The 13,384-nt window shown below is 50.6% G+C and overlaps 1 protein-coding gene across 1 annotated transcript in view; it reads left to right on the forward strand.

The window, feature by feature from the left end:
- The window catches only part of CDK8 (cyclin dependent kinase 8), a 152,075-nt gene extending 146,512 nt beyond the window's left edge, over positions 1 to 5,563 (forward strand). The window contains exon 14 of the mRNA XM_079902799.1: positions 5,404 to 5,563. Within this exon, the coding sequence (XP_079758925.1) occupies positions 5,404 to 5,427 (24 nt within the window). The 3' untranslated portion in view covers positions 5,428 to 5,563. The remainder of the gene's footprint in view (positions 1 to 5,403) is intronic.
- The last annotated feature ends 7,821 nt before the right edge of the window (positions 5,564 to 13,384 follow it).

A 13,384-nucleotide genomic window follows, 5' to 3' on the forward strand; every position in this document is an offset into this window, starting at 1 on the left:
CCCGGCCCAGGAGACTTGTCAACACTTGTAAGACTTGGTAAAATATACAGACATAATATTTACCGTCTTAGCTGTTTTTAGGGGTACAGTTCTGTGGCATTAAGCACATTCACACTGTTGGGCACCCATCACCACCATCCATCCACAGAACTTTTCATCTTCCCAAACTGAAGCTCTGTCCCCATTAAACACCAACTCCCCATTCTCCCTGCCCCTCCCCCCCAGCCCCTGGCAGCCACCCTTCTACTTTCTTTTTTTTCTTTTTTTTTTTTTTTTGCAGTACGCGGGCCTCTCACCGCTGTGGCCTCTCCCGTTGCGGAGCACAGGCTCCGGACGCGCAGGCTCAGCGGCCATGGCTCATGGGCCCAGCTGCTCCGCGGCATGTGGGATCTTCCCGGACAAGGGCACGAACTCGTGTACCCTGCATTGGCAGGCGGACTCTTAACCCCTGCGCCACCAGGGAAGCCCTACCCTTCTATTTTCTGTCTCTATGAATTTGCCTACTCTGGTACCTCAGATAAGTGGAATTGTACAATATTTGTCCTTTTGTGTCTGGTTTATTTCACCTAGCACAATGTCTTCAAGGTTCATCCATGTTGTAGCAGGTGTCAGAATTTCCTGCCGTTTCAAGGCTGAATAATATTCCATTGTATGGATGGACCACATTTTGTCCCTCCATTCATCCGCTGATGGAACTGACTATGTTTTTTAAAATATTTATTTTATTTACTTATTTATTTGGTTGCACCAAGTGTTGGTTGCAGCAGGCGTGCTCCTTAGTTGCGGCCAGTGAGCCCCTTAGTTGCGGCTCGCCAGCTCCTTAGTTGTTGCATGTGAACTCTTAGTTGGGGCATGCGTGCGGGATCTAGTTCCCTGACCAGGGATCAAGCCTGCACCCCCTGCATTGGGAGCACGGAGTCTTAACCACTGCGCCACCAGGGAAGTCCCCTGACTACATTTTTAGGTGCAAGACACACAGAGTTCACTGGGGACAGGATTCAACACAAATTGTAATCAGCATTTCTGGGATGGGCCTTGGGCCTCTGCAGCAAGTTCTGGACCACTTGCCCTACAAACCAGGCCAAGTCTTCATCCGCTGTGTCCCGTCACACTTACAAAAATAAGCCACAGCCCCAAGGGCTGGTCTCGGCGAGTGAGTCCCACAGATCTTATAGAAAGCTTTTGAAAAACACAAATTCTCCATTCCCCACTTTCCAGCCAGTTTTACCCTCCACCCGCCACCATCCGACAGCAGGACTGAGTGGGTCTGAGTGGATCTGAGAGCCTCTTGGCCACGGCCAGTCCTCCTTAGCAGGTTGAGTTCTCAACCCCCCATGGGACTCTCCCCTGCTTCATTCACTGCCCCCTACCCTGATACCGTTTTTATCTGTTATATATATTTGACTTCTCTCATTTGGAGTAAGGACTCTGAGGCTAAAAGCCTGTATTCTGTATTCACTCATTCCACAAATATTTATTGAGCGTTACTCTGTGCAAAGCACTCTTCTCTCTGGGTACAGAGGATACAGCCGAGAACAAAAGAGACAAAAACCCTGACTTTATTAGCTTTCCTGCTGTGGGGGACATGGACCGTAAACAAGGTGGACGAGCACGATTTTGGCTATAGATACATATTAAGCATGAAAAATAAAGCAGGGGAGAGAGATAGGAATTTGGGAGGTGATGCTCACCTTTTAGAGAGGGAGGCCAGAGCAGTCATCACCCTCATGGGGGTGACCGTGGGGTAGAAACGGGAGGGAAGGGAGGGAGCCGGCCACACGGGATGTACGTAGGAAGAGCAGCACATGCAAAGGTCCTGAGGCAGGAGCCTGCTGGGTGCTTCGTAGAAGCGTCAAGGAGGCCAGTGTGGTGGGGACAGAGCAAGTGAGGCAGAGGAAGGAAGAAGATGAATCCAGAAAGGCAGCAGTATCAGATCACATAGGGCCCCACAGACCAGCGCTGTCCAATAGAAATACGTCAGCCGCGTGTACTTTTCCATTGTCTAGTTGCCATACTAAAAAAAGGCAAAAAAGAAGCAGGTGAAATTAATATATTTTATGTCACCCAATATATCTGAAATATTATTATTTCAACAGGTGTTCAGATTACTCATGAGACAGTTTACTTTTTTTTGTACTTCAAGGTTGGAGGCTCCGGGGGTAGGGGAAGCGGTTGCATTCTAAACAGAGACAAACAGATCCCTAAAATGATTCCTCACATAAGCACCTGGATCCTGAACTAAATGAAACTAGGCACTTTACAGTGTCCTTTTGAGGAAGAGAGGATAACACATTTGCTGAAATACTTACGTATTCAAGAAAATTCCGGGGGCGTTTAGGCAGTGAAGTCGTGGTGAAAGAGACACAGAGTTACTCTCCGCTGGCCGCTCAGCACGTCGGGATGGTCCCTCTGCCTGGCCTGGTTGGGTCATTACGTTTCCCAGGTCGGAGCTGAGGGTCAGAAGCAGGGTCTGTCCCCAGAGTAGGTTAGAACCCAGAAGAGGGAGAGCAGAGCCCCTCTGGCTCCATTTTGTCCTTGTTTATACAGGCTGTCCCAGGCCTTTGCGGTAGGAAAGACCGTTATCAAAAGAGCCATTTGTCATTCAATGCTTGCTTCCCGCTGCCGGGCCCAGGGTCAGCGTCTCAGGACTCAGTGGGGCTCATTCTGTCCTCACCCCCATCAGATTCATCCAGCATCCAGGCGGGAGACACCAGGATGACTTGTTCATGTTTTCTTGATAATCTAAACAGAATGCTTTTTAATTTTTTTTTTAATATTTGATTTTTAATTTTTTAATCAAAGTATAGTTGATTTACATTTCAGGTGTACAGCAAAGTGATTCAGTCATATATATATTCATATATATAGTCATATACATACATTCTTTTTCAGATTCTTTTCCATTATAGGTTATTACAAGATATTGAGTATAGTTCCCTGTGCTATACAGTAGGTCATTGTTGATTATCTATTTTATACATCTATATGTGTATCTGTTAATCCCAAATTCCTAATTTATCCCTCCCCCCTTGCTCCCCTCTGGTAACCATAAGTGTGTTCTCTATGTCTGTGAGTCTATTTCTGTTTGGTAAATAAGTTCATTTGTATCATTTTTTTAGATCCCACCTATAAGTGATATCACATGATATATGTCTTTCTCTGTCTGACTTACTTCACTTAGTATGATAATCTCCGGGTCCATCCATGTTGCTGCAAATGGCATTACTTCATTCCTTTCTATGGCTGAGTAATATTCCATTGTCTATACGTACCACGTCTTCTTTATCCATTCCTCTGTCGACGGACACTTAGGTTGCTTCCACGCTTTGGCTGTTGTAAATAGAGCTGCAATGAACACTGTTGTGCATTTAAGCAGAATGCTTTTGATTTTCCTGGGGTCTGGCCTCCTTCATGCCTTGTCACCATCCCCAGCCCAGCTCAGGAAGCACAGCCAGTGGGGACATTTCCCCTTTGTATGAAAAAATGAAGGTGGGTCCGGCCATTCCTAGAGCTCAGAGTGGCAGAAGGTTAAGACAGAAGCATGGAGTCAGACAGAAACCACGGCTTTCCTGGAGGGCAGGTGTGGGACGGGGACTCTTTCTTTACCAGGTGTGCCTGTAGGTGATGTGGCTGACCCGTTAGCACCTGTGCCCTGTCTCCAGATTTCAGATTCGGTAGGTCTGGGCTGGGACCTCAGGGTCTGCTTTTCTAACAAGTTGCCCTGTGACGCAGGTGCTTGCCCAGGGACCACGCTTTGAGAACCACTGCTGAATGGCGTTCCCCTGTGGGAACATCCCACCACTGATGTGTCCGTTCTCACACTGATGGGCGGCTGGGTTTCTGGTCTTGTACTGTTGCAAACAGTGCTTCTCTAGACAACCTTGTGCGTGTCTTTGGGGGCAAAGCCTTAGAATATGCACATGATCTGTCTTAGATAAGTGCAGTTTCCCAAAGTGGTTGTATTCATTTACATGCTCACCAGTAGTTTCCGAGGGTTCCTGTTGCCCACGCCCTCACCAGCACTTGATGTTGCCCATCGTTTTTCTTTCAGACATCCTGGTGAGTGTGCACTAGACTCTCGTGGTGATTTTAGTGTGTTTTTCCCTGATGATGTGCCTTCTCCCCTGCTGTGGGCGGCCTTTCCACCCTCTTCAGTGTCTCTTTAAAGACAGAAGTTCGTAATTTTAATATAGCCCAATTTACCAACTTTTTCTTTATGGGTAGCACGTTTGAGTTTTTCTTAAAAGATCTTTGCCTGCTCCAAGCTGCCACGTATGGCTATCTTGAAGTAGGCGTCCAACATGCACTCGGAAATGTAAGTTTAAGCGCGACCATCCCCAACCTTTTGGATCCAGAGCTGTCAGCCGTGGTGTGTGTACTTCTTATCACGTGTGGTCCCCAGGTTTTCCCATTTGTGCTCCATCCACATCTTCTGTGCTCCTGTCCTGCTCCCCTCCTTCCCTCTCAGCCCTGGTTCTTCCACGTGGCCTCGTAGAGCTCCGGCAAGAACACGCCCCCTCCAGCTGGGAGCCCCCTCCTCTTAGACCCCTGTTGGGCTGTGGTCCTGGCCTTCCTTTCGTGAGCGTCCCCTAGGATGACGATGGCGGTGGCCTGCTCCATGGAGCCCAGGGGACACAGCAGCGACCCCAAGATGACCGACTGGCCCGCGTGTCCCTGGGTCAGACATGGCCCCGGGGTCTCCTTCTCGGGCAAGGGGGCCTCCCTTTCAGGGAAACACCTCTGTGTCTACTGCCAACTAGTTCATTGCTGCCCCATCTGGATGTCTGAAATCCCGAATGTCATGGCTGGATTTTAGAATGGACGTCAACCTCCTAAAGTTGGATTAGGGTCGAATTCAGTTCTCCCCGTTTACATGTGTCCCCAGCCCCCCGGGCCATGGCAGTGTGGGTCCTGGACAGAGCCTGGCCCACACAGGGAAGTGGGTCCAGCACATGTGTGTTTGGAGGGAGGGCGAAGTGTTGGCCAATGAGAGTGCCCAGGTGGATGCCGGGGCTGGGAAGGAGATACTGAGAGGGAAAACCACAGAGAGGTGTCGGGACCAGGGACACACGAGTCAGGTACCGGCACACGTGGCTTGAAAAGGCCCCTTGGAAGGTGCTCCGTGTACTTAGGACCCATTTATGATCGCTTGTGAGGGGTTCACCCACAGGAGTCATGTCTTGTTTCTGACACAGGAAGCATCGCCCTTTGAAGGGGTAACAGGGTTCCTGAAAACACACTTCCTTCCCCGACAAAGTGGTAGGTGAGGAAATGGCCTGAGTACATTCCCATTACAGATAATTTTAGATTCCCCCTATTAATGGGCACAGAGGTAGGAAACAGAAAATTCACACTTATTTAGGTGTTACTGTGTAAAGCATTAGATGAATTTTCTTCCCTTAGCAGATCTGCCAAGTCGAGTGTTAACACACGTTTGTAACGCACCCACGGATGGGGTGCTTGGGCAGCCGCAAAGAAACCAGCCGGGGTGAGAGCCACGTGGGGCTTGCCCTCTTCACAGGACACCTGGCAGGCGCTTCACCTGAGTCAGACGGCCATCAACCCTGCAAGAGGCCCCTTGGGAGGTAGGACACACGTGTAGAGAGCAGATGCTCAGTGGTACCAGCTGTTTAACCTTCTCATCAGTGGGGAAGCTTGTTCCCAAGGAGCAGCTGTAGGAATCAGCGAGGGCCACCGTGACAAATACCACACACCGGGTGGCTTGCACTGCAGATGTTTATGTCCCACAGTTCTGGAGGCTGGAGGTCCAAGATCAAGGTGAGAGCAGGGCTGGTTTCTCCTGAGGCCTCTCTCCTTGCTCGCAGATGGCCGCCTTCTCCCTGTGTCCTTAGCTGGTCTCTCTCTTCTGTGCACCGTCGTCCTGGTGCTTCTTTGTGTTAGAAGAACACCAGGCAGACTGGATTAGGGCCCACCCCAAGGGCTCATTGTAACTGAATCCCCTCTTTAAAGGCCCCATCTCCAAACACAGCCACATTCTGAGGCACTGGCGTGGGGCTTCGACATAGGAATGTGACATGATTCAGCAGCCGCTCTCCTGTTTCCTGAGAGCTCAGGCGAGCACGGAGGCAAAGCGCAGGAATCAGGAAGACATAACCTTTTCTAGACGTTATATGCATTTCTACCTCTGTCCAGTAGAGGGCAAACTTTTAAAGTGCTCATTTTAAACCATTAGCCTTGACGTCTAACCCTTTATTGCGTGAATAGTCTCTTTTAAGTAAAAAAAAATGCTCAGAGACAGATAAGATTTGCGCTGTTTATTAACATCACGTATTAACAATTCAAGTCTCAAAAGGCCATTCTTCCCTTTCTTTGAAAGTTTGGCATGATGAACTAAGATAATTTTCCATTCCTGGGTGAGGATGTCTTGACAATTTAAAAATCAGTTCAAAAAAGAAGCTCTTTGTTCCTATCACCTTTTAGTGTAACTCATGTAATTTCAGTTTCATGATTTCATCTTCTAAAACCTTACGAGAGTTAAAGAGTCATCATGCAAGAGTGGAAAGACAATGCATTTAAGTCAGTACTGAATTTATTGCTTGTTTATTTATTTATTTACTTACTTATTTACTTATTTATTTATTTATGGCTGTGTTGGATCCTCGTTGCTGCGCGCGGGCTTTCCCTAGTTGCGGCGAGCGGGGGCTACTCTTTGTTGCGGTGCACGGGCTTCTCATTGTGGTAGCTTCTCTTGTTGCAGAGCACGGGCTTTAGGTGTGTAGGCTTCAGTAGTTGTGGCACACGGGCTCAGTAGTTGTGGCTCACGGGCTCTAGAGCGCAGGCTCAGTAGTTGTGGCACAGAGGCTTAGTTGCTCCGTGGCATGTGGGATCTTCCTGGACCAGGGATCTAACCCGTGTCCCCTGCATTGGCAGGTGGATTCTTAACCACTGTGCCACTAGGGAAGTCCCTATTGCATGGTTTATTCAATTATAAATTGAATTTATTCAATTATTATTATTTGAATAATAATTCAATTATTTGAATTAATGAATAATTATTCAATTATTCATTCGGTCAACAAGCATTTGCTATTGAATGCAAGGCAACGAGCTGGGTGCTGGATTCAAGTCCTCATTTTGCCATTTGGTGGCTATTAGGCTATTAGGGCAAGTCAGACTTTCTGTATTTTCACTTCCTCATTTGTATAAGGGCCTGATACCAACCTTCAAAGACTTCTTCAGGACTCAGTACAGTGAGGTACTTGGGCAAGTTTGGAAAACTTCAGGATGCAAAGCCCCTGTGAGTTGTTCCACGCTTGCCAAGTTTAGCCTCCGCCTTGTAGAGCAGTGTTGGGCTGCCTGCTTCTGTATCTCTGGCTGTGTATGCTGGGGCGGGGATCTCACCTGAAACCTGCCGACCGAGACCCTCTGGGGGTCACGCCCAGCACAGCCCCCCTGGTAGGCTCACCAGCTAAAGCTTTCTCAGCCGGACGTCCCAACCTCAGCGCTCCTGCCACGTGGCTGGGTGATTCTCAGCTGTGGGGCTGCCCAGTGCATTGCAGGGTGGTGAGGACCATCCCTAGTCTCCAACCACTGGATGCCTGCACACCCCTCCCCCATTCCCACTCCCCACCCGTGGTGACAGTAACCACACGTCTCCAGACATCACCAGATGTCCACACTGCCCTGGTGGAGGAGCCCTGAGCTGGAAGCACAGAACTGTCACATTGCCGTCGAGCGGAGCTGCAATCCCACCCAGTTCCTCTTGGGGGCAGCTCGCTCGGTCCAGCCCATGGCATCCACGCTGTCTACATGTCACGTCTAACCTACTCGCGAGCACAGCTACCCTTCATCACATGACCACGTGCCAGCAGTGCTTTGCAGAAATGAGCTCTGGGAACGCTTACGGGCCTTATTATGCGTTTATAAGCGAGAAGCCCGACGTCACAGGTGAGTCCGGACCTGCCTCTGAACTCCTGGCTTTCAGCATCTCCACACTGCTAGCAGTTAATTACTCCCACCTTGCGTCACTCTCCTAATCCATTGACAGGCTCTTCGAGGGCAGGAGAGGCGCTCTGGAAGCCCGCTGTACCTGCCCACGAGCTGACGCCTGGCAAATACTGTCCGTGGGTTGACTTAGCAGTTTCTCTCTGGGTACTTACCTTTCAAAAACTGTTAGTGAATTAGGGGCATTGGTCTCCTGTGGACCCTGTGTGGCTCCCGCTCCTAGAAAGGGTCGTTATTAACGGCAGAATCATTCAGCTATATTTAGGGCGACGGCCTGCATCCTGGGGAGGCTGTGGAAATCTTCACCTGTTAGGGGTCCCCTGGGGGGCTTTCTTATTGTTTAGTGGGCAAAATGGAAGTAGCATTAAATCTGATGCCAGAGCTTCCATCTCTTGATACTTGGGTGCAGAATGTCCGTGTAACACACGTATATCAGGAGAGAAGCTGAGCACCAGTCGGAATTGACTGTCGGCCAGAATGAACAGGCTGAAAAGAGAGTAGACGCTGCAAGAGCTCCAAGGGGGTTAAAGGAGCTGAGAATCAGTGGGGAAAGTTCCACAGTCAGCACAGAGCACCAGAGCTGCAGAGGCTAGAGAGGGGGTGAGCAAAGGGTCCCGGGCCTCAGGGTTCCCATCTGTGCAGTGGGCACAGTGCTGCACCTACCTGGCGGCTGCGCTGGGAGGGTCCCTAAGGGAAGCAGCATCTGCGCATCACCGAACAACGCCGAGCACTCAGTATGGACCCATGGTGGTTTCTCTTCCCTTCTTTCATCTGCCTTCTCATGCTGGGTTTTCCCCTTCAGCCCAGGAGGGCCTTCCCCCGTGTTTGTGCCCTGGAAGGAGTGTGTGGGTCAAGCATCCTGTTGCAATGGTGGGAGGGGGTGGAGGGTGTCGGGGGGATGGGCTCTCCCTCCCAGTATGGGGGCTCCTGGGCGCTGGGGCTTGAGGCAGACTCGGGCGGATTGGTGGCGGCAGCTCTTTTCGAAGGAGAGTCCCGGGCCCTGGCCAGCCCAGCAGAGACAACAGACAGGCTGCCCGAGGCCCCGGGGGGCATCCTGGACCCTAGACCCAGTGGCACCGGCTGGGCCCCTTCACCGTGGGCACCGAGGTCAGAGGGTGGTTCTCGTCTCACCCTGGCTCCCAGCCGGCTGCTTTGTACTTTCAATCACCTTTGCCTGAAGAGCCTTACGTTTTGGGTACTGTTTGAGAATATTTTATCAGTTTACACATGATCTAGTGCTTATTTTCCTTATCGTTCTAAGTCTTTACATTTTCTTCCGGTCTTTGGTTTATAACTTTATCCATTTTTAACTGCCTTCCAGCCACTGTTTATAATTTTTCTCTTCTCTTTATTTTGCCTCAACTTTTATCTTTTTTTTTTTTTTGCGGTACGCGGGCCTCTCACTGTTGTGGCCTCTCCCGTTGTGGAGCACAGGCTCCAGACGCACAAGCTCAGCGGCCATGACTCACGGGCCCAGCCGCCCCGCGGCATATGGGATCTTCCCGGACTGGGGCACAGAACCCGTGTCCCCTGCATCCACAGGCAGACTCTCAACCACTGCACCACCAGGGAAGCCCTGCAAATGCATCTTAAGTCACCCTGCCCAACCCGCAGATTTCACCACTGTCGGGCACCGTGCCGTCCAATAGGGTAGCCGATAAGAGTCTCCACTTCATAGGTTTGTTTGGGGGTGATGAAAGGGATACTCCTCACAAAGACTAGCACGTGGTAAATATCCAATAAATGCCAATCAAGACATTGCTGATTTTATTAGTCAAACTGCAGATGAGGAACCGGGAGCTGTGTAATGGGACAGCACAGCCTGTACTCCAGGATCGTGACTTTGTACCGCCTCACCCTGAGTAAGAGGCTAAGGGGTAGAGCTACTGGGGGTGGGGGGGATTGCAGGGGCACATAATCCAGTTTTTAAGAGTGAATCAAGTCTCACATTGAACACCAGGAGGGGGTTCAATATTTCCCTTTAATCCGTGTCAGCTTTATTGGGTTTGAATCACCACTGCCTTCCCGTCTTCCTTTCTCCCAACTCAGCGTGTTTGGCCTTATGGCCCCAGGAAGTGACACGCTGATTTTAACGTGAAACCTGTCATCCTGGCAAGTTAAGAGGACATCGGGAGAACAGGCTTCTCACGGAAATGGGCACATAGAAAGGGAACGGCAAGTCCCCAATCAGTGCAGAGGCAGAAGGAGGCAACGTCCTGCTCTCAGTGAGTCGGGGTCTCCCGATGGAGATGGTGGGGGAACCGTCCCTGTGATGCTAATGGATCTGCAGGTGTCACCTGTCAGCCTCCATCTCGATCCTCGAGAAACACATGGGAGAGGATGGGAGGACAGAAGGACTGGACACTGAAACCGTCGTAGGACTTTTCAAAATGCGGAAACAGTGAGGACCTATTGACCACTAGGCTGAATGTAACACGGTCTCTCTTTGATGATCCGGAGGACCATTTAGTATCGTGCATTGATTCAGGGTCTTTGCACAAAACAAAAGTCACTGTGTGCTGGAAAGAGACGGATGTTCCCATAAACACAGGAACTGTCAACAGTTCACAGCTTCCTGGGCAACAGGGGTTGAGTGGTTGATAATCTCTTCTATTTACCGGGCACCCTCCATGCCAGGAGCAGTGCAAAGTGCTGTCCTTACATTTTCTGATTGAATCCTTTCGGCCACCCGAAGAGGTTTGTGTGATGAGGAAATTGAAGAGACCAGATAGCTTGTATCCAGCCACACAGGTAAAATGACAACAGCTGACACTGCAACGCAAAAGTCCCTAATTTAAAAGCAATTGCTCTTAATTGCCGCACTGCACCGCCTAGAAAAGACCAGATGGTTATGATGAGTGAAAAGAAGTGGAGAAAGAGGCAGAAATAAGCCCTGGGGGTGGGGGGCGGGCAGGGGTGGGAGCAGGCCAGCAAGGCCTCTGTGAAATTCCTCACACACTGGCTTCACCTCCAGGGAAGGCTCTCCACGTTGGAAACGATGATATTCACACAGGACAAACGCTGTTCCACATGAAAATGCCAAGAGCTGCTCTAAACGAAGGGTTCAAGCTCATGTCAGGTGAGGGGGACCTGACTGGATAAAGAAGATCTAGACACTTGCCCTGTTTACCTTGTGGTTATTGTTTCCCATCCGTCCTATTGGTACCCATCCTCTGAGACCAACCTAGTATTTATGTTCTGTTCACAAACCCAGTCCCCCAACCTCCCCATGGTCTACTTTGGATGACTTATACTTTGTCCGTCACATGCCCTGGCAGGAAGCAAATGGAACCCTCAGGCTAGATGATTGAGGAGAGATGATGGGGCTGTCCACAGAGATTTGGGCAGGGTTGAGGGAAACCAATGAGATTATGGTGAAGGTGTCAAGGCTTCCTGGGTCACCTGGCCTAGAAGGACGGGGAGCAGAGAGCAGATTCCAGGGCCCAGAGAGGGTGCTGTGGGCAAGACCGCCCAACCTGAGCGGCTCCCACAGGGGGTCAGCAATTATTCCAACTCAGTTCCGCCCCCTGAACCCTGCCAGTGTCACCAGGCGAGACCTGCCATTGTTCCCGGGACCCAGGGCGAGGTGGGGAAAGATGGAAATGGAATTGGGTGGGGCTAACAGAAGGACACACAACACAATCCTCTACTTCAAAGAAGAAAAAAGGAAATTAAAAAATTTAAAACCAGAGCAAAAAGAGAAAAGGGATAGGGGCTTCCCTGGCGGTCCAGTGGTTACGAATCCGCCTACCAATGCAGGGGACGTGGGTTTGATCCTGGTCGGGAAACTAAGACCCATCTGCCTCGGGGCAACTAAGCCCATGGGCTCTAGGACCCGCACACCACAACTACTGAGCCTGCTTGCCGCAACTGTAGAGCCCGAGTGCCGCAACTAAGACCCAATGCAGACAAATAAATAAATAAATGTAAAAAGAAAAAGAAAAGAAAAAAGGGATACATTTTTTTTTTAAAGATCAAAACAAAAACCACGGATTGAGAGGTTACAAACAAGCCTTGAGCAGAAAAAATCCCGAAGACTATTGGATTGAGCCTGGAACATACCTTAAACACATTTTAATTTATTGCCAGTAGTTAAACATTGAGAAATTTCACACAGAAGTCTGGATTTCCTGTTTTCCTTGAACAATTCTAAAATCCTATGCAGTGGTCCCACAGCTGGACGGGAGACGGAGACACGCAACATCGGTTCCTGAGGTCCCCGCCTGCCCGTCTGCTGTGTCCACTCGCCTTGGGCCCCAGTGGGCAACTCACACCTGCTCAGAGAGGCTGATGGAGCTGAGTGGAAAGATGAGTCTATGCTTTTGGGAAACCGTTCAGGGCTCTGGCATCATAAAGGTAAGTACACCAATTCATCAGAAGAGGAAAGTCTTTCTAGTTCCAGTTTCTGAAAGACACAGCAACTCCTTTTTCTCCTGCAGCGTTTGATGCCCACAAGAAGCTCACCCTCAGAGGAGGGAAGGGAGATGTGGAGTGACAGCAGAGGAAAGGACTGTCAATTCATGCTGCAGACTTCCCTGCTCTCAGGGTCTCGGGGCTGCTCGAGACCCTTCCACGCTCCGCACGGCCCCTGGAGCAAGGGTCCTCAGCAGGGGGAGGTTTTCCACCCCCCAACAACCAGGGGGCCATTTGTCAATGTCTGGAGACACTTCGTTTTTTTTTTCTTTTTTGCGGTACGCGGGCCTCTCACCGTTGTGGCCTCTCCCGTTGCGGAGCGCAGGCTCCAGATGCGCAGGCTCAGCGGCCATGGCTCACAGGCCCAGCCGCTCCGCGGCATGTGGGATCCTCCCGGACCGGGGCACGAACCCGTGTCCCCTGCATGGGCAGGCGGACTCTCAACCACTGCGCCACCAGGGAAGCCCTGGAGACGCTTCTGATGGTCATGACTGGGGAGATGCTGCTGGCATCTTGTGGGCGTGAGCCAGAGATACTGGTGAGCATCCCTCAAGGTACAGGACGGCCGCCTGCCCTGCCCCACAATACACTCCTCCAGCCCCAGATGTCAGCAGTGCCAAAGCCGAGAAGCCCTGCTCTGGAAAAAAGTCCAGATCCATTCATTGCACTTTCAAGCTCTCCAGTGCCTGACCGGCTTGTCATCAGACACCTCCTCCCTCACCTCCGCCCCCCTCTACCCCCAGCCCACACTTTACTCTGCTGTCCACTCTTTCCGTGCTCTCTCCTACGTTGGGGACTTTGCATATGCTGTTCCTTCTGCCTGGAGCACAAACACACCACCTTCATCTGCTCAGGGACAGTCCACAACCCTCAGGTGTCACCCTAGGTATCAGAGCAGTTCCTTTGGGGTGCTCCTACGGCATCTCCAGCCTACTAATAATCACCCTCCATTGTCACCTCTGGACTAAATTTGACCTACTGTGTCTGCAGTACCTGTACCTGATGG

Source organism: Stenella coeruleoalba (assembly GCF_951394435.1).
Source record: "Stenella coeruleoalba genome assembly, chromosome: 18".
In the NCBI taxonomy this organism is placed as follows: domain Eukaryota; kingdom Metazoa; phylum Chordata; class Mammalia; order Artiodactyla; family Delphinidae; genus Stenella; species Stenella coeruleoalba.